Source organism: Watersipora subatra, chromosome 9 (genome assembly GCF_963576615.1).
Source record: "Watersipora subatra chromosome 9, tzWatSuba1.1, whole genome shotgun sequence".
NCBI classification, from domain to species: Eukaryota; Metazoa; Bryozoa; class Gymnolaemata; order Cheilostomatida; family Watersiporidae; genus Watersipora; species Watersipora subatra.
Genome location: NC_088716.1, coordinates 61,720,705 through 61,741,622, shown reverse-complemented (window position 1 = coordinate 61,741,622; position 20,918 = coordinate 61,720,705). Strand labels below are relative to the sequence as shown.

Genomic DNA, 20,918 nt, shown 5'->3' with positions numbered 1-20,918 from the left:
TTCATTCTAAAGTAGCGAATTTAATGTACTACCACACCAGAAACGTGGTGGTACGGAAAAAGCTACAAGGCTGCATCTGCTATGCAAATCCCATCCAGGTCCAGATGGTTTACTGCCAGTCAAGTGTTCAAATATGGTCTAGCACAAACCAGGTTCCACTCTTCAAGCTTCACTTTGACAGCTTCCTCTCCCTATAGACTTATTATAGCTAAAGCAGCACCGGAGAAATAAAAAGTGATCAAGTGTATGTTTATGTTGAGGTGCATGCTAGCATATTCGTGTGAACATGTATAATGAAGGAGTGCTTGATATTTTTGCCTGTCACTTCAGGAATCAGCGAGCATTTTTTATAATAAAATCTAAGACCCACCAAAAGAAGTTCAACTAATCTATACATAATATAAATCTTAGTGTTTATTTGTTTATCTGTCATTCATGTGTCCAGTTACCGCTATAAAGTTCTAGGAACAAAAAACTGCTTCCTACTGGAATAGAACTCGGAACCTCCAGTTCTGCAGACAGGTGAGCTAACCACTATGCGGCCTTTGCCATACTATGAAATAATTGTGCACATACTTATGCAGCACTTGCAAAAGTGCTATTGATTACTACTTGCACGCTTAAAGGTCATGATTGCATGAGAGATCATGATGCGTAACGGTTATAAGTATGGGTCTTATTATAGTAAAGATTCAGACCATCTCAAGATACTAGCTCAAGTTACTCAAATTCATTAGATAAAGAAACTCAGTCAATAGAAACTACATTACCTGTCGCAGTTTATAAGCTGCTTTTTATTACCCATGCAATGGCGGGCATTCGGTAGTATATAATAAATGCCATGTTGAAAAATAGATTGACCAATGAGAATTGGTCAATCTATTTTTCACGTGTCGTGTAAAGGCTAAGACCTCCTTACTAGATCCTCTAGCATGTACTGTTATTGAAGTACTATATTAGCATACATGCATTATCAAATGTTGACGATCAGCTATTTGTGATATGACAACACTTGTGCAACTTTTTCATTGCTTATTTTAATGAAAAATACTACATTAACGATAAAAATGGTCAAGTTCAAAAAACCTTTGATTTCATCACATAAATTTACCTACAACAGACCCACTACAGCATAAATAAAATGTTCCATGAACTTTGAAGTTTATAAGAATTTTACGTTGAATGAAGCGTAAAATAGGCCTACTTGCAAACACAAGTAGCTTACTCCATACCAAGATTTTCCCAAACTCACCCCTTTGTCCTTCAAAATGAAAACAATTAAACTTAACTTCTCAATTTTATGATTATTTAGTAACTGTGATATTATTGGTTTGTATTGACAACTTTCTCTTTTTTCTTGTGACATACAATCGGCTTAGAGTCCATGATTACGGATAACTTTACATCAAGTTAAAGAGAGAGCACACTTTCAATGTAGATTTAAATGGATCTTTTTCACTTAATTCTTTACAGCACGGTCTACGCTGCGAATATAAAATATTGTATATGGCTATTGTATGCCATTTTCTCTGTCAAGTACGGTAATACAGAAAAACATATTCTAAGGCTAACTATGGATTCTCTTTATTCCAATTCAATTTGAGAACTTGCTCTGACTCCACGCTTTACTTTATGTGGAGTGTCTTATGTAATATGAAGCAAAATTTTATGTGAAGCCTTTTCATTCATAATAATTTACGTAAAAGAAATTTACGTTATAAGAGTGTGTCATGCATTGAAAACAAACTTCTTTCAACAGATTTAATTACCTAAAGAATTATCTAAATTATGTCTTAAACAGTTCTTGTTTATAATAGCGCCGCTCATAAATCTCAAAAAATGAGAATATATTTGTCCATTAACAAATAATCGTTTAGGTAGAGCCTTGCTCTGTGTGTATCTTAAACATAGCTAGCTTGCACTAAAAATGAATAAAATGGAATTGAAATGCATCAGCTTTATCTCGACTGATGTAGACAATCACGATTCATAGCCTACACATTTTCGACATGTCGCGAGCTTGTTGACAACAGAAATGTTGATATATGTAGCCAGACACTAACTATAAGGGAAGAAATGAAGGGCCAATGCTGATTTAGGGGGCGCAACAGGCATGAGCAAGCGATAGGCTAAAGTGCTGCATGAATGGTTGCTAGAGACGTCTTAACTATAGATAATAATCTGACAATCTATTGTGTAGTAAGACTAGTAATAGAAATGCAATGGTTAAGGGCAAGTAGGTGAATACCTCGTTGTATGGAGCAAAGATATATGTGAATATGATGAGTAGTCCAACCAGAACTGGCTTCTCATCATAAAACCCAAAAGCGGTATACAGCGCAGTCGTCTTGATGAGGTATGCAAAGGCAGCAAAGCACACCAGAACATTAGCCTGTAAAGATAAATGCATTGGATAGATTTTATGTAGTACGCAACTAGAGTAGACACAATGTTGTTTGAAAGAACAAGCGTCAACCAGCATATCTCTAAATAGAAAAATTGTATGTGAATATTCCACTAATACATTTCATGCGAGCCATGTGAATGACAGAGTTATTCATACTCTAAAAGTTGTGAAATCAATACGCCTTGGCTTGTAATCTATTGCAAAAACATGGCATTGCTGTTTCTACTAATTATTTTATAGACCGGAAATCCGGTTTTATAATCCTGATTATGAATCTAACAATAGCAGATACTACAGATGGCAGATGACAAAACTACCATACAACCTGCAAACAACACTGCAAACCATTTTTTCCCACTAGTCAAGCCTCATGTAGTTTATTTGTTTGGGAGTATGTCATATCCTTCTAGAATAATCTCAGATAGCACATTTAATGTAACACTGATAAATAAGTACAGGAAGACACATGCTAAATCATTTGAAATTAAACTATTGTCCCTAGTGCCTACAACTGCATTTCCTTGATTTCACCACCGCATTTCCACCACAGAACCTTGGTGGCGATTCATTGATTATGTCATGTTGTTATTTGCAACAAACATTTTGTATACCAGCGCTAACCAGCAGATCTCTAAATAGGAAAATTTTGTATGGACAAGACGCTGATAAATGTTAATCGAGCCATGTGAATGACACAGTTGTTCATACACAGGCATTCACATGGCATTGTGTTGTAGCTACTTCATATAATACAACATTTGTTACGTTTCTGCTTTAAAAACCGACAAAAAGCCTAAATGAGACTGATGACATTGGGTCAACCAGATATTCACTCAAATGACGGTAGGAAGGATGACACCAGAGGAACAAACTGTAGTAGGAAGGCCAGGCACCAGAAGAACAAACTGTAGTAGGAAGGTCAGGCACCAAAGGAACAAACTGTAGTAGGAAGGCCAGGCACTAGAAGAACAAACTGTAGTATGAAGGCCAGGCACCAGTGGAACAAGCTGTAGTAGGAAGGCCGGGCACCAGAGGAACAAACTGTAGTAGGAAGGCCAGGCACCAGGGGAATAAACTGTAGTAGAAAGACCAGGTACTAGAAGAACAAACTGTAGTAGGAAGGCCAGGCACCAGAGGAACAAACTGTAGTATGAAGGCCAGGCACCAGAGGAACAAACTGTAGTAGGAAGGCCAGGCACCAGGGGAACAAACTGTAGTAGAAAGACCAGGTACTAGAAGAACAAACTGTAGTAGGAAGACCAGGCACCAGAGGAACAAACTGTAGTAGGAAGGTCAGGCACCAGAAGAAAAAACTGTGGTAGGAAGGCCAGACACCAGAGGAACAAACTGTAGTAGGAAGACCAGGCACCAGGGGAACAAACTGTAGTAGGAAGGCCAGGCACCAGAGGAACAAACTGTAGTAGGAAGGCCAGGCATCAGAGGAACAAACTGTAGTAGGAAGGCCAGGCACCAGAAGAACAAACTGTAGTAGGAAGGCCAGGCACCAGAAGAACAAAATGTAGTAGGAAGGCCAGACACCAGAGGAACAAACTGTAGTAGGAAGGCCAGGCGCCAGAGGAACAAACTGTAGTAGGAAGGCCAGGCACTAGAAGAACAAACTGTAGTAGGAAGGCCAGGCACCAGAAGAACAAACTGTAGTAGGAAGGCCAGGCACCAGAGGAACAAACTGTAGTAGGAAGGCCAGGCATCAGAAGAACAAACTGTAGTAGGAAGGGCATCAAAGACATCAATTCTCAAGTTGGCATAAAGGTTTCATAAGCAAAGTTGGTAAGATAGTTAAAACGGTGCCAATTAAAACATAGTTTGGAATGTTCGAAAGTCGCTATTTTGGACCATTCACCCTCATTATAGTCAACTCCTAACAAATTTTTGATGTTCCTGGAGCATCTCCACATTCCCTAAAGGAGCACGCATGATGCAATATTCAGAAAAACCTATCATGAGGTGGGGTACATGATAAACCATTTTTTAGTCATACAGGTATCAGTAAATGTAGTTATCCTCTGTGTCTCTTTTAGCGATATGTGACTGACATGATAATTACTCTATCAATAAACCCAACTAAATAAAATAAAATATTTTACCATATATCAAGAGTATTTGCTAGAAGGCAAGCTATCGTTATCTTAGCCAAAAAACATTAATATATTTATAAAGTACTTGAGCTACAGTTTTTACTGATGCAACACCAAGCATGTATATCACATACATACTATCAACAGACCCTGAGTTCAGTTATTGTATGCTATTACAATCTCTAATCATGGCAAAAGCTTACGTATTTCTCTTTAAATTGTCAGGGGTACGCGATTGGAACCCGAATGCTTTACGTCTACCACCTACATGTAAGAAGGGAATCTTAAAACACCCTGGCTTTTTGGTATGAACACTAATAGACATGTGCATCTTCAGGAAACAATATTCCTCAATATTTCAAAACAACACAAATCACAACAATGACAGTGGCATTTGCTGAGTTATATCCTGTTACAACACAAACTATACCAAATAATTAATCGAAGTTTGGCACCCTATTGAGTCAGATTGATTCATGCGTATCCATCATTACGTCCATGGACAACAACAAATTGTACGAATACTTTTCAACACCAACTGATTGTCATCGCATGGGATGCTCTCAATGGACGAAGGCTTATGGCAAGTATTAGACTTCTATTTGTTTTTACGATAGTAAACCTTGATGGAGGCTTCTTAGATTCAGGAAATGTGTGTTAAGGGTGTTTAATAAACCAGACAGTGGTTTTAATTAATTTAACAACCATTAGGTAAAAGGGTATGGGCTGTGCTTGTTCTCTGTAACTTCGAGAGATCAGCCAACTCTGTTGAAAAGTTCACTGCTACAGCTAGACTTATTTGGCTAGAGTCAGTGTTTGTATTACTAATACTCAACAGTCTCAGGAAGGACACCTTAGCCATTTATACAACTGATAACAGAATATGAAAAGACTACACATGGAGCAATCTTACATGTAATCTTGATATCATCTCCAACACTTACATAGCAAACACATGATTGATTTTTGTTGAGTAAGATTGAGTAACACAGTATCTGTGTTGAGTAACACAGATACTGTGTGGTCTACCGACACAGTATCTCAGACAGGGTTGGCTAGTGTCTTACCCTACGGACTAAAGCTTGATAGAAATATAACACGGTACTTTTAGTTTAAATAAACACGAGCCATGTTTATTTTAGCCAACATGTGAATACAATTTTCAGTATATATCGTAAGTACAATTTATTTGATTATTATTACAGTATATGCAATGCATGTAATGCCTGCTACTGCCAGACATTACACAATATACAATGTTTCAATAGCCACTATATCATCACATGACTTAGGATTCATAAAGCTGAGCATCACACAAACATTCCATCACATGAGCAGTTCCCATCCCTGCAATCAAAAGCGTAACAGTAATCAGATAGCATGATCGACTGACAGAGTTGATGACCTCCTGACGACTGCCAGATATAGTTCAAAGGTCACATGTACCACCCGCTGCCACTGCTTATCTAGTCAATACAACAGAGTGGCAGCTTGAAAGGAAGGACCTGATTACAACAGGAACAGGTAAAATAACATATTCTTGATCAACTATGTTGATTGACCTTTCAATGGCGGGATGGGCTACATGCGGCTGGGATTGCGTGACACGTTGACTTTAGTTTGAACATTCTTACTGACAAGTATGTAAATATTCCCCAAGCCAATTTACTGACGTATGACGACTGCCAGTGTTTACGATGTTAGATGGATTATCTTACTCTGAACCACTGCTGAAGTTCATGTAATATCTTCTTCTTCACTGGGTTTCCAAGAGCTGATGTTATTTGGATATTAATGATCACATTTCGGCAATAAGACAGCCATAAAAATGATGACTCTCATTCGAAGATAAGCCATACAATTATAACTTATAATGTTGGATGACTTAACCAGATGTATAGCTTATTCATACAAGATTTGAACACAGAAACTATGTTAACTAAATATTTAGATAAACAAATAGACAATATTATTACATGTATTGAACGCAGAGTTTAACAGAGAATCGACATAGCGATAGTATAGTGAAAATCTTCAAACCCACAATTATAAAAATAATGAATACTCAACACTCTTCGGCAGCATAGATAACTTACACAAACCTTTAGATAGTAAAACTCGTAAACAAACATCGACATCACATATCAAGTCCCAACAACTTCTAGTTAACCCTGACTTACAGACATGAGAGAGACACGATACGTATTACTTACAATTGCGTAAGTCATTTGTTTAAAGTAGAGAGAAATGTTCAGAGGAAAGACAATCCTTGTTATTTTCAAATTCAAGTTTTTTATTTTAAAGAAGGCTCAAAAAGATCTTTAAAATCTAACTTGAGAGGGCCAGTAATGGCAGCGATGAGCAGTCAGCTGATCCCATGAAACGGCCTGAGGGCATACAGTAGCAGGTGGTTTGCCTGTGTAATCTATTCCCACAAGGGAGGGTAGTCAGAGTGAGACCGACTCAAGATGATAGCTATGATTGAACATTTATAACTTAGCTAACTCACTCAGAAACATAAAACCTTCGACTTCAGTCTGAATGCTCATAGCCAAGTTAGGCTATCGACGCACGATATCGATCATTACGATTCATTACGAATAGACGGAGCTAATAAGACAGCTCTGTCAGAGTGACCAGACACCCGCGAGTCTCAGTCACTGCAGAACAAACAAGGTAATGTTAATAGGGACTCTAGCATTTTTCTGCAGATATTGCTGGAGCTAATTGGGGAAAGGGTAAACCGAGTCTGCACTCGCTTGGCATTTCTCAAATGTGAATAGGCAGGAAGACTCGCTATTAGTTGGTATATCGACTATTATTACAAACTGTAAGTCACAAAAACTGACAACAAAGTGTTACTATTGGTCAAGCAACATTCCATTAGTGCAGAAGTACAGTGTGGAACCCTCATCAGTGTCAACCGATCTGCCGGCTACTAGGACAAAGACAGCTACTAGGACAAAGACGTGCTGAGTCACCTTGTGAGCATTCTATGGCTGACAAGGATGCTACTAGCACCCGCTGCCGCGTATCTCATTTAACTACTTTTTGTGACTAAAATTTGATTTATCTTCTAAAAGATTGATCAACATATATATATATATATATATATATATTTTGCAGCTCTGCGGCTAATGCTTAGCTCGATGGCTGACTTTTCTCTGTGAGCGATATTTACCCGCTAGGATAGATCTTGCCAACTGAATCGATTTAATTGCATTGACTGGTCTAATTTCTGTCTTTATTTGCTGGTATGATGGGGCACATGGCTATGTTTTTATCAATCTTCCAATTTATCGATTTTTGTCAACATAATTTGGGACATAGATAATGGCTTAATGACCCATTAAAAAAGTTAAAAGGATCGTGAAAGGTCAAATATGACAGCAAAAGGTCAAGTGTGACTCACTTAAGAAACAACGAGAACCACCATAAATGGCTCCAAATAAAGTCATGGTGAGTCACTTTAGGCAGACAAGCGCATGGTCATGTTAGATAAGAGAACATGCTGGAGGTAACTTCCCGAGAAATGAAAGAGCTAACAATAGTAATATGTATTTATATCCATAGTTTTAGAGCAAGTTCTGTTTAATCTTGGTTAATCTTGGTTCCACTCTTGGTTAGGGTAACATTCCTGACCTCCCTTCAGCAGTCTATCACTCATAGTAATCACCTATGCTGAGGCTATATTCTTCCGCAATCAGCCTACTTCAACAAGCACAAGTAAATGCAGAGACATCTTTTAAGGTCCACTCTTTAGGCATCAAGGGTTTAAATTACCTCATCACTTGACCTAGTGACATATGGTGGAATTGTTCAAATAGCCCTATACAATACTTCAGTTCAACTATTCACTCCTCCCTTATAGGTGACTAGATAGCACAACCTGCATTCACCAAACACTCCTTTATGTTACTCGCGCTGTTCCAATAGCACACTGTTAGTACTTGACAGCTGCTCTAAAAACGCGTGTATGTGCAGTTGAAGACGATTTTTAAATCAAACCTTAGAAAATAGAAAAGTGAGTTGGCGTGCCATTCACCTCTTCTCATCACTGATTTGCCATGCTTTTGTTTACTTTGGCCAATAGAATTAGATATAAGATGGTGAATGGTGGTAATTAATTTATCATTAGCATTGCTGAGATTTTATTAAAAAACCAATTATTAGTCAAATGACATAAAAACACAAATTTTCATATGAAGATATTACTAAATACAATAGGGTTATCTGCTGAAGTGTAATCAGCTGAAAACCCCAGTCAGTCAGTGTTAGTGACCTGTCAGTCAATGTTAGTGACCTGTCAGTCAGTGTTAGTGACCTGTCAGTCAGTTTTAGTGACCTGTCAGTTAGTGTTAGTGACCTGTCAGTTAGTGACCTGTCAGTCAGTGTTAGTGTCCTCTCAGTCAGTGTTAGTGACATGTCAGTCAGTGTTAGTGTCCTGTCAGTTAGTGTTAGTGACCTGTCAGTCAGTGTTAGTGTCCTGTCAGTCAGTGTTAGTGTCGTGTCAGTTAACTGATGGTAAAAAATTAGCACAAGTTGACTGTAATTTTCGCAAGTAGACGGCATACTGTTCACTTGGACACATGTTCACACAACTTTATCGTAGGTGGTAAAATTGCCTAGTGTAACCAAGTCGTACGTAGTAGTGGTTATAATGGCTAATTTTAGCAACAGTAAGTATTACTGCAGTTTTATAATAATCGAATTCAGATCTGCAAAGGGCGGATTTCGAAACCAGATATTTTACTTATGTTTTAGGATTCAAAAAGGCATAAAACTACATACTAGAATATAACAGGACCAGCTTATCAGAGAACATTGTAGTAGTCAGAACCAGCCTATCAGAGAACTGTTAAGTGGGAAGATGGAGAACTTTGTAGATATACCGAGCTATACAACACTGCCTCGGAAATGTAGAGACCGACTCCCAACTGCGGAGGTAAAATATAGTTCTGCTCAATACATAGTTACTTTGCTATCGTATTTCAATATGTACGGCTATTATGTAAAACAATTAGTGTGCCACGCAAGAAGATTTATCTTGGCTTGCTGTTAATACATGCCAGAATTGATCGCAATTAGGGATGGTATATATAGCTTGGAAAAGTGTGATCGACTATCGTTGGAGTTGTCCCCCCGATAGCTATTGAATTATCAATGAGCAGAAAGAGTTCAACGATAGTTATCGCGTAACTTGGCAGCTGGTAAAACTATCGTATTATCGTGCCTGAAAAGATTGAGGATTGTGGGAAGGGATAGGAAAAACTGCAGAAAAAAATTTGCAGAAAAAAGTGTTTGAGTTATCAGAGCACTGTCACCAGCCCATGTATTTATTAGTAGATAAATGTACATATACAAACTATATATAAATCAAATGCATAGATGACTTGTTGCAAATTAAAAGGCTTCTACTGTAAAGTTAAAAAAAATTTCATCACAAAGTATAGAGACTTCTCCATCACTTGGGATTGGTTTGTCGTTTTAAGTGATGTGATTGCCAGGATGTTTTCAGATTAAAATTGGCAAAACTTGATCGCTGTTGAAATACTCAGAAGAAAAGACATATTTTTCTTTTGAGCATTTTAACTAAGATCAAGTTTGCCGCTTCCCTTTAAGTTTCGAAGGTTAGCTCACTTTTCCTTGCTTTCGGAGGGCCATCGCTAAGCAGATGTTTGGTAGAATTTGATTTTTTGCAAACCTTTAGAAAAGTCGTTAACAAAACTATTTTGCCGATGATGGTAATAATGACATTTAAGAACTACTAAAAGTTGAGGTTTATCTCTATGGCTCGGAATAAAGTGATATTCTAAAGCGATAACAACTGTCGCAGTAGCCGTTGGGCAAAAAACTGTTCAAGTTAGCCAAGTTGAGGTCGAGTTATCTAAAGAAAATTTATCATAGCGTGGGAACGGACCAAACAAATCCGTTCGAGTTAACCATGTGTTCGAGCTATCCGAGGGCGAGTTATCCGAGTTTCACTGAATCTGCAAAACTATCGGGTTATATTCTTTTTTTATTATTCGATAACGATATATAAGTTTCGGATGTTTTGATAGGCTAAAAATAAGGAACATATTCACATCGAGAAGACAACTACCGACTATCGCAGTCGATTATCGAGCTACCGTGCAACATTAATCGCCATACAGTACATGAACAAAAATTTCCACAGATTTTTTCAGCTGAGAAAATTTCTAACAAATAACAACAAAGGTATGGTTAGACAACTCCGGTAATGACAAATTATTATTGTGGAAATTCCCATTTAAGCTTACTATTACAACTGTGACAGAATGGGTGAACTGTAAATGGCTAGATCCACGAAAGAAAAATTGGTTGATAATCTTTGCTCTTTAGGGAATGACGCAGTTTTGTTGACAGCGGCACGCAGTCCTTCAGTTATAATCATGATTAAAAGAGCAAACTGCTGATCAGTGAAAGAAACAAAAAAATATTGATGATACTCGATTGCGTTTGCGAGTCTCATTCAAGGAGACTCATAATTAATAACTTGGGTAGAAACATTCGAGCATACTTTTAACAATAACACCAATGACATAATACAGAATGTTTGCACAGAATTGGTTTTTCAGTCTAGTGAGACTAGCCTAGAGCTGGACAAATTCGGGAAGTTTTAGGTTCCCTAAGCACACCCTAGAACGTCAGGTGACTAAATATAAGAAACCATCTATTGTGAAATAGATACATGATAACGATAAACATTCCTTTAAGCCTATGCATATCCATAAACTTGGAGTTATCCTTCCACCAATATAAGATCAACACAGTAACCACTCTATTCATGGCCTACAAATGAATCCAATGCGACATTTGAGCATCTACCGTTTGTCATAAAGCAAGCATTTCATTGTCATAACCTATTATAACTTTTTTATAAAGATTTCAAGTCCCATCTTTTGCTAATGCACAACTATGCAAGAGATTATCTACTATCAACGGAGCCTAACCATAACCAACTCGATTATCAGTACTACTGTATTTCTCCTGAAATTGAAAAGGGCCCGTTTGGATTCTAAACGCCTTAAGTGTGCCTCAATTGCGTACCCCTATGCATGGGAATACACAGTGCAGCCGTAACGGTAGTGGAAGCGGGTAATGACTGCCATGACACCAGTAACTCCGTTGTTTGCTGCATCCAATCAATGCGAGGGAAATAGCTCAATACTACAGGCCGTTCAATGTCTGGAATTGTGAGAAGAATAATTAGCCCTAGTCACAACTCTAACAGCAACAGAGTCCTCTGTAGCTGTCTTAATATCTCATATCCTAAATAGAGTTTGTGTCTCTAAATTCCATGTTAAACATGATTCGTGTCTGGAGAGCCTGTACTGAATTCTTTACTAATGTCCAAGTAAATTGAAGAGGTAGAGAACAATGTATGGAATGTAAACCGAACAGTGCCGTAGGTGACAATAGCCCCGCCCTCATGATTAGTGATTACACGAATAAATGAAAAGAGCAGAGCATTTATAGACATTGTTTACTTTCTTGGAGACAAACCTGTGCTTTGCCAACAATAACCAGTGGCAGGAATGTTGTGTATCTACATGTATATTATTTATCCTAGTGAATGAAAGCTACTAAAATCATGAGGGTAGTTGACATTCACATCAGTTCACTCGTTAAAGCTGTGTAGACAAGACATCATATTGCAGGTGCTGGCAGTTAGCAATAAGTCACGCTTCATTTATTTTGACTGTCTAATGGTTAGTCATTTCGCTTTGTGATATCAGACTTCAATTTTGCAATCGTATCTTCCGCTTGAAGTTTGTACAGCATGTTCAGGGAAAAGAGAAAGGTTTGTTAATATTTCTAGTTATACTGACATGAATATGTCCTAATCTGTAAGGTAGAGCAAGTTGACACCTGCTAAAATACCACTGCATGTTTAGGGAAATTTTACATATTTGATTAATTGCCATCAGATGGGCTGGTGATTATCGTGATGCTATTGTGCATTGTGAGTTATCAGTAGCGGTAGTTGGCATAAATATCTGATTTGAATCAGAGTTCACGTGCCAACGGCTTATCATCATTTGAATGTTACGCTAGGAGCTGCAGGAGATGAGTATAGAGAGACGCTTAGCAACACTCAATATCACTGAAAGCCGGACACCAGTACCTCCACCAAGGAACAGAAGGTTACTGAAGCAACACCACTCTTTGCCAGATAAAATGGCTACATCACCACCGAAGCAAACACAGGAGCTATACGCGGAAAGATCATACAGTTTTGGCTCAGACCCTAAATATATAACTATCGGCTTAGCCGATGACCGCCAGGACAATGAATACAGTGACTCCATTACACAGAGGAGGCCTGACCAGGCATATTATTCCAAGTATGAGGGCGCCCACAAGACCAAACAGGAGCTACACATTGACACTCAGCCCATGTGTGACATCATACAGAGTTCACAGCGAAAGTCTGGAATGCAACCACAGCACAGACCCGATATCTTACGAGCGAGCTTTAAAGCGGATATTCAGTCAAAGCTAGCTACTAGTTCACACGCAAACCATGACCCAGGGCTCTCTAAGAGGCCTCAGTACAACTTTAGACAAGAACAGACGGATGATAAAAATTACAATTTCTCTGGCAAACATTCTAGAAGGAACACTGATAAAACTCGCCGCCATGACAGATGTGGCATGGATGGTGGCAGCACCAGCGACCAACCACGAGTATCCCATCAGGGAACACGGATTATGAGTGGTGGTAGAGCCTACTCTGTAGACCCATCAGCACATGACAATAATCGATACATATTTTATCGTCCCAATCTGGACGACGTGAGGAAGCAGAACACTGTAATAGGACTACCAGGTGTGACTGAAGCAGGTTATGATCCAGAAATGCTTTGCTCTTCAACGGAGGGATCATTCACCAACCCAGCCTTTGAAATTTCAGATATTTCGAAAAGTCCAAAGAAAATGGCTGGCCGGCTAAACACATCACCTGCGAAACCTTCAAGACCAACTTACTCTACCATGGGTGGATCCTATTCAACACGACCATGCACCCCTTCCCCACCAAGTCATCGTTTCAGACAACAAAAACCACCACTGCCTGCCTCACCTGAACAAGAGATCTCCATATCAAAGTCATTAGGACCAACTCCCATAAAACCAATGCTGTCAGCACAGCGTGTGGAAGCCTCTCTGAAACAATACCCCTCTCCTAGCAAGATAAATACAAATGACATGTGCTCATCACAGGCCATGGAAAATATGATGAAATATTATAAAATAGAGGATGACAACCCTGGAGCCAGTCCTTCGAGATCTCCACTTTCTAACCTGAGTTCATCAAAGAAAACTCAGTCGCCATATTCTTCTACAGGAAGTCTAAATGTTTGCGGAGACAGCATCGATGTAGTCTTACGTAGAAAAAAGAAGGTAAGTCAAAACAGTGGATTTTTAATAAGAACCTTTTAATCCCTAATGTGAGCAAGACACATATTTCAGTAGTTGAGCTAACAGCACTATCACTAATGAAGCAGGATGACAACGCTAAAAATTGTGTGACGTAGAAAATTTCAAAAATAGATGCAGAAGATTTCAACCTTTACCCTGTTCTAGCCATCAAACGAGGGATGGCAACAAACACTGGCGTTCTCTTCATTGGTTTGGACTCAATCCAATGAGGTTGAAAGCTTCGTAACCAGAATTTCCATACAATCACAACGTATATGTACATAATGGTCTGTGTAGGCTCTTTTTTGTAATACTGTTGGTTTGTCATGGGATCTTGAATATATACCTCTTATAAATAACCAGTAAAATCTTTATTCAAACCATTTTTTTGTTTTTTACTTTTGTTTCACGTTAGATAAGTATATGTCTGTAATTTTCGCAGGTGAAAATTCGACCACCAAGCATTTCGTCAGATGATGAAGCAATCAAAAGAGTTTCGTTGGAAATAAATCTTGCTCCTGGAGCCAACACAAGCAAAGAGCAGACAATCGATTCAACAGAAACGATAAGGTCTGTAAACTGTTGATAAACTGCTGTGTGATTTAAAAGTAAACACATAGCAAAGTGGGATTTTCTCATAAAATTAAGAATTATATGAGTGACTACCTTACTTAATTTGAGATGAGACCTTCACATTAGCAATACTCTCTAATAGCCAGCCATGACGCACAGCCATAAAATCAAGCGAGATTTTTTATCTAATACTGCATGAATGCCAACGATTTTCCAGTGTTTTTTTGTTGCAGTGATCGTCGAAAATCAATTTCGGGAAGTCAGACATCACTTAATCAAGCGGTAGAGAAACTTGACCTCGAAGATCTTACCTCTACAGAAGCTGCCAAGTTGTTGAGAAAACAATTTGCCAAGCTAAAGGTGAAGGCGAACAACCTGAAGGTGAAGGACAATGAGCTAAAACAACGATTCGCTCTTTTACAGAATCAGAGAGGCCGAGTGTGCGGACATGGAGGAGGAGTGACCAAATCAAAGACTCGTAATTCTCAAATTGCGCTATAGCGCACCAGTAGTTAGTTATTTATCTAATATGAATGTGACACAATGAAAATATGCTTGATGGATTATCTGATATGGCTAATGAATGCAACAAATGTGACATATATTCATAACATCTATGCAGAGTTGGAAACAGAAAATGGTCTTCTTTGACTTCCTGTAGTGCACGCAACAATGTTACGATTTCATTAACGAAAGAACAGAGATAGCAAGCTGATAGGCATCATACAGTGTTGTTGCTGAAGGCCTCGATAAACTAGGTAGTTTTATCGATGGACATCCAAACAACGTTGTGGCTCTCAATTTATCTCTATAAATCTCCTTCAATTGCCGATTAATAGAAAAAATGTTGACTCAAATTATGGCTAAGATTTATGTATTTAATCATTATGTAGTCTTCGATCGAAGCAAATCCACAGACACCATTGCCGACTGCAGGCAAACCCCATCCATCAAATTATCACAGAGACAATGTAGCCATAATGCCCATGTACGTCTACATATCTACAATCTCCCATGCATGCTATACCAATAAATTGGATGGTTAGGTAATGAATGCCCTGTGCCATAACGAGTTCAACATCTTTGAGAAATAATAATGGCAGATTGCCAGGTCGAGTGTAGGACCATCAGCTTTGGATAGCATGGCTTTTACACAAAGGGGCCATGCACTGAGAATTAGGTAATTGCGACGATTGTATGCTACTAAACTGCTAGAGAAGCTAGAGAATGCAATCTACTAGTTCTTTGTTATCTAATCCCACTGGCCAGTTGGTGGAGATGGTTAGTGTAGTGGTGACAGGCGCTTAGGGAATAATCTGTCGTTGTGTGGCATGCCACTGCCTATTCATGAAATCCTTTGACTCACGTACCAGTTGAGACCATGTATGAAGCCCCTATAGATAATATATCTATGCGCGTAGAACCTAGGCTAAGATTATTGCAACTGCTGTATTATCAAAAGCTTACATCAAAATGTACAATGTAGCTTTCTTGCAATACTTGAAATACACAGCTGGATGGTGGAGCAAGAGGAGTGAAGGAGTGTCTGTTTAAGTGGGTAAAAAGATAGAACTAATGCAATTTGTACATTTATAATTAGTGCTAAGAGCGATAGACTTTCGGACAGTCAGCAGGACCTCGGCAGCTAATATGAATCTAATGGGGCTAATAAGTGAGAGCTGCAGGCAAGTGTTTACTGTCTGTAATACGCTTCCTTACGGGCACAGCTTATTACGGGTACAGGCATTGTGGGTACAGAATGTTATGCATGGCGTTGAGGGTACAGCATGTTATACACGGCATTATGGGTCCATCCAGGTTTACAAGGTCTTGTATGTACAGCTTGCCATACATGGCTTTGTGGGGCCCTGCCTGTTATACACAGCATTGTGAATACAGCTGGTTACACATGGCATTGTGGGTACAGCATGTTAAGCCTGGTTCCCATATCGATTGCGAGACCCCGGCGGTGACTTGCGCAGCAAAACTCTTGCGACACTAGGCGGCTTCTGTTCACATGTAAAGCTGAATCGCCAATAATTGCATACGATTTTCACTCGACAGGCCGTTTCGATAATGGTGATCTTCGCCTGTACAGTGCATTTCGAAAAGGTTTTGCCTGCAGCTTTTCGCGAAATCTGAACAGCGCTTAACTCTAGCGTTGACCGCCAGTAACTACCAGCGGTACTCAGCGCGTACTCAGCCGGTGCTTTGCTACGTACAGTCAAACATGGATAACTCAAACTTCACGGGACCGGGCGAAAGTGTTCGAATTATCAGAGCGTTCAAGTTATCAGAGCACTGTCACAAGTCCACATATTTATTTATTTATTAGTAGATACATGCACATATACAAACTATAATATAAATCAAAAGCATAAATGGCTTGTTTCAAATTAAATGCTTCTAATGTAAAGTTTAAAACTTTTTTATCAAAAAGTATAGGAGATTTTTCTATCACTTGAAATTGTTTTGTTGTTTGAAGTGATGTTATTGCCAGGACATTTTTTAGATCAAAATTGGCAAAACTTGATCGCTGTTGAAATGCTCAGAAGAAAAGACATCTTTTTCTTTTGAGCGTTTTAACCGAGATCAATTTTGCCGATTTTTCTTGAAGTTTATGCGAAGGTCACCTCACTTTTCCATGTTTCCGAAAGGCGATCGCTAAGCGGATGTTTGATAAAAATCAAAATTCACCAAACCTTTAGAAAAGTCGTTGACAAAAATATTTTGCCGACGGTGGTAATAACGACGCCTATGATTTACGAAAAGTTGAGGTTTACCTCTATGACTTGGAATAAAGTGATTTTCTAAAGCGATAACAACCGTCTCGGTAGCCTTTGGACAAAAACTGTTCGAGTTAACAGAGTTGAGGTCGAGTTATCTATAGCAATTTATCATTACGTAGGAATGGACCAAAGAAACCGTTCGATTTAACCATGTATTCGAGCTATCCGTGAGCGAGTTATCCATGTATGACTGTATATGGGAACCAGGATTTATACACTGCATTATTGGTCCATCCTGCTTTACATGGCTTGTATGTACAGCTTGTCATACATGACCTTGTGGGGCACAGCTTGTTACCACGGCATTGTGGGTACACCATACTATACAGAGTTGTGGGCACAACTTGTTATACACAACCAGCCAGGTAGAGTAGAACTTGTAATACACAGCCTTGTGGGTATAGCTTGTTACACAGAACTGACAATGTGAGATAGAACTTGTCACATTTTGATAGAACAATAGGCCACTACTGTTCCTGGTATTCCACATAAATGACTGGAAGAGGCAGCAGCCTTAGTCACACATGAGAACTCTTACAGGCTCCCTGTATAGGAAGAGCAGATGTATTTAGTGTGGTAAAACCTCAAGTAATAAACAAGAAATCAGTCGGCAAATACTCTGCCTGCGCACCACTGATGACCTGATGACAATCTTCAAACGACTCACCATATCAAAGAGGATTAATAGCAGATGATGGGTGATCCAAACTTTGACTAGTAATTGGGATGAAAGATTAGACTACGTCAAAATGTGTTCATATCAAAAAGGCAGAGAGATACTTAAATGCAACAGCAAGCCGGCACCCTACAAACTCATTGATTACATAGAGAGGATATAGCTAGCTATTCCTGAGTGTTTGCAGGTGTTACATCTATCATCCAATATTGCTAACTTTATGAATTTACTTACAACTGATAGTTGTCTCTACCAACAACACTTATTGCACATACATAGAAATGCCATGGCATTCACCCTCAGCTGTTCATGTATTATCTATGAGGGTTAACTCTATGTTTCTTATCACTATTAAATTAATGATTAATTCAAAAGACTGGCTCAGCGTAATCAACCCGCTTGACACCAGCACTACTGATGATTTCATGAACATGTTTACAAGTTGTAATTATATGAAATTATCAACAACTAGGATGTTCCATAATTTTTCTATGGAATTTTGTGAAACGATGTGGCGAGGAAAGTTTGAAGGAAGATCCCTTCGATCCAGGTTTGCCGACAGACAGACAGTGTCGCACTAACTAGGTAAGCCCTACATATTTGAGGATATCAAAGAGTTTCCAAGCCATATCTATCCCATAAATATTAGTTCCTCTGCTGAAGGCCTTTCAGGGGTCCCACGATACACCGGTTGAAACAATATAACAAAGAGACGGATAAAGAGGGTTGACCAAGTCCCTTTGTTCATATAGCCAACCATATCAAGAGTCACAGCTGGCACAAGGATTGGCTTTTTGTTCAACCGAAGGCACCTTGCCAAATATATATCAAAATGTAATAAGAAAACCATTTGCCACGTGATCATCAGTGATCTGAGCACTGACAGGGGTAAAGAGGCGAGTAACTAGACCACATGGTCAGGAAAATCAATTAAAAACCTCTTCCAGCTACAGATAGACTATAATATAATCTGTGCTGTTAACCTGGCAGCAGTCAATAAAGATTGTTATAAAGATATACAATGTCAGCCATATCTAAAAGTTTCATCAATTATGAAATATTTTGAATTAATATGCAGCCCTGTTGTAAATACGAGTGATATACTATACATATTATATTTATGAGTTAAAGGATGTATAATAATTGTAATTATTGCATCTGAAGGCACTCATAAAAGAGAATAAGAGTGTTGGACTCACCTGACCGATGAAGAAGTTCTTGAGAACATGATTGAGATACCAGTGTCCAAGTTCATGAGCCAAAACAGCAACAACCTCTTCATTGGTGCAACCTTTCTTAGCCTCAGTTTTTACTTCTGTAGACGCATCTTTAGCCGCAGCTGCATCCAGCACCTCTGTTTCTGCCTCGGGCTATATGAAAATTATGACAAGCTGAGTTTACAAATTTCATTTATCATTAACTCTAATTTTTTCTACAAGCTGCATCAAGAGGAAATATCTAAAGTTAACAAGTAGCTAACCTAACACGCCACACACACAATAGCCTACATACCAATTAGATTACATCCAAATAATACTACATATTCTTGGTTAAACTGCAATTGTTTTTAGTTTTGACCAATGCTGAAATTCAAAAAATTAAGATATGCATTCAGCTGTACCGTGTTGCTCCCAGATAGAACCAACTACGAACTTGTATGATGCAGGGTAAGATATATGTGAGTTGTCCTACAACGATGCTAAAACAACCTAACAGCTATTATGGGTACTAATAGTCAAGCTGAACTCTTTAAAACATACTTTAATACATTAAGTATGTTTTAAAAGAGTTTGAATGATTAGGCTTGGATGGTTATGACAAGTGATTCACCCTTGTTTGGAATTGTCTCCTTGCTACAGTTACTCTTGGCTAGTCCATATTGATAACTTATTTAAAATTTAATGTTAGCTGATCCTTTACTAACACCTTATCAACCTCTACATAACCAGAACCATGGTTTATCCATGTTTGACTGTATATGTATATATATGTATATATATGTAATTATATGTATGTATATATATATATATATATATATATATGTATGTATAAGTTATGTGAATTTGAAGTTCGCGCAGACTAGACTACCTTCACGAGTCTTGAAGCCTCATTTCATCGATCTTTAATGTGAAGGTTGCACGAACCCAAAAACCTCACGTTATTGATCCTCATGTCATTTATTTGGTTTCTTTCATCCCATTTAATTTGTTACATTTAATTTATATCCTCGTATTTAATGCATTTATTTCAATGGTATATATGGTTATCAGATGTATTAATTTATCATTATGCTTTTGTGCGGTAGCCTGAATTAAAGGAAGTAATGCATTTATATAATACATGTAGGGCCTATATCATATATATTTATATATATTAATGTGTTTATATAATATATCATATATATATATCAATGTGTTTATATAATATATCAGACTATTTTCAAACATTTCTACCCTGGAAAAAAATTAGCAGTGTGAACAAAAAAAAGAAGTTTGTTGCTTTGCACGCTGAACATCATTTCGGAATGAAGATGAGGTATTTCAGATGAGGAAATATGATGACACGTGTTGGTGAGTAGCTGACACACTCACTATCGTTATAACTAGTACTCAACTTTGCTCGCACTGTGTTCATTGTGGTTTATGAGACATTGATTGTATTTAGTGTTTTCCGTAATTGACTATTATATTTTATTAGAATAAAACACCATCTATTAGCACACTTTTTATTTGACGCAAATATTCAAGGAATAAACTACCCTGGGGTATGCGTTGCTAACTTGCTACAGATACAGCAATACATGTATGTACTTTATATATTACAACCCGCTTTTTTTATTATACAGTTTATGGTGTAAAGTAAAAAAAGCTAAAAAGCCATCTAGCCTGGTAACAAAATAAAATTATTTACATTATCTGTAATAGGAACAATAA

General features: G+C 38.2%; 2 protein-coding genes across 3 annotated transcripts in view; one reads left to right on the top strand and one right to left on the bottom strand.

Annotated features, from left to right (window-relative positions):
- LOC137404182 (CAAX prenyl protease 1 homolog) overlaps positions 1–20,918 on the bottom strand; it is a 56,389-nt gene that overhangs the window by 1,675 nt on the left and 33,796 nt on the right. Inside the window, exons 8-9 of the mRNA XM_068090343.1 lie at positions 19,185–19,355; positions 2,249–2,392 (exon numbers count right to left, since the gene is read on the bottom strand). Of these exons, the coding sequence (XP_067946444.1) occupies positions 2,249–2,392; positions 19,185–19,355 (315 nt within the window). The remainder of the gene's footprint in view (positions 1–2,248; positions 2,393–19,184; positions 19,356–20,918) is intronic.
- Positions 5,801–15,131, top strand: LOC137404181 (uncharacterized). Of its 2 annotated transcripts, XM_068090341.1 has the most exons (5): positions 5,801–6,027; positions 9,268–9,448; positions 12,583–13,929; positions 14,390–14,517; positions 14,754–15,131. In XM_068090341.1, exons 2-5 carry the CDS (start codon positions 9,374–9,376, stop codon positions 15,019–15,021), a joined length of 1,818 nt encoding a protein of 605 aa, XP_067946442.1. In that variant the 5' UTR covers positions 5,801–6,027; positions 9,268–9,373; the 3' UTR covers positions 15,022–15,131. The 2 variants fall into 2 exon arrangements, with proteins under 2 accessions (XP_067946442.1, XP_067946443.1); XM_068090342.1 differs by lacking the exons at positions 5,801–6,027; positions 9,268–9,448 and adding an exon at positions 12,166–12,328.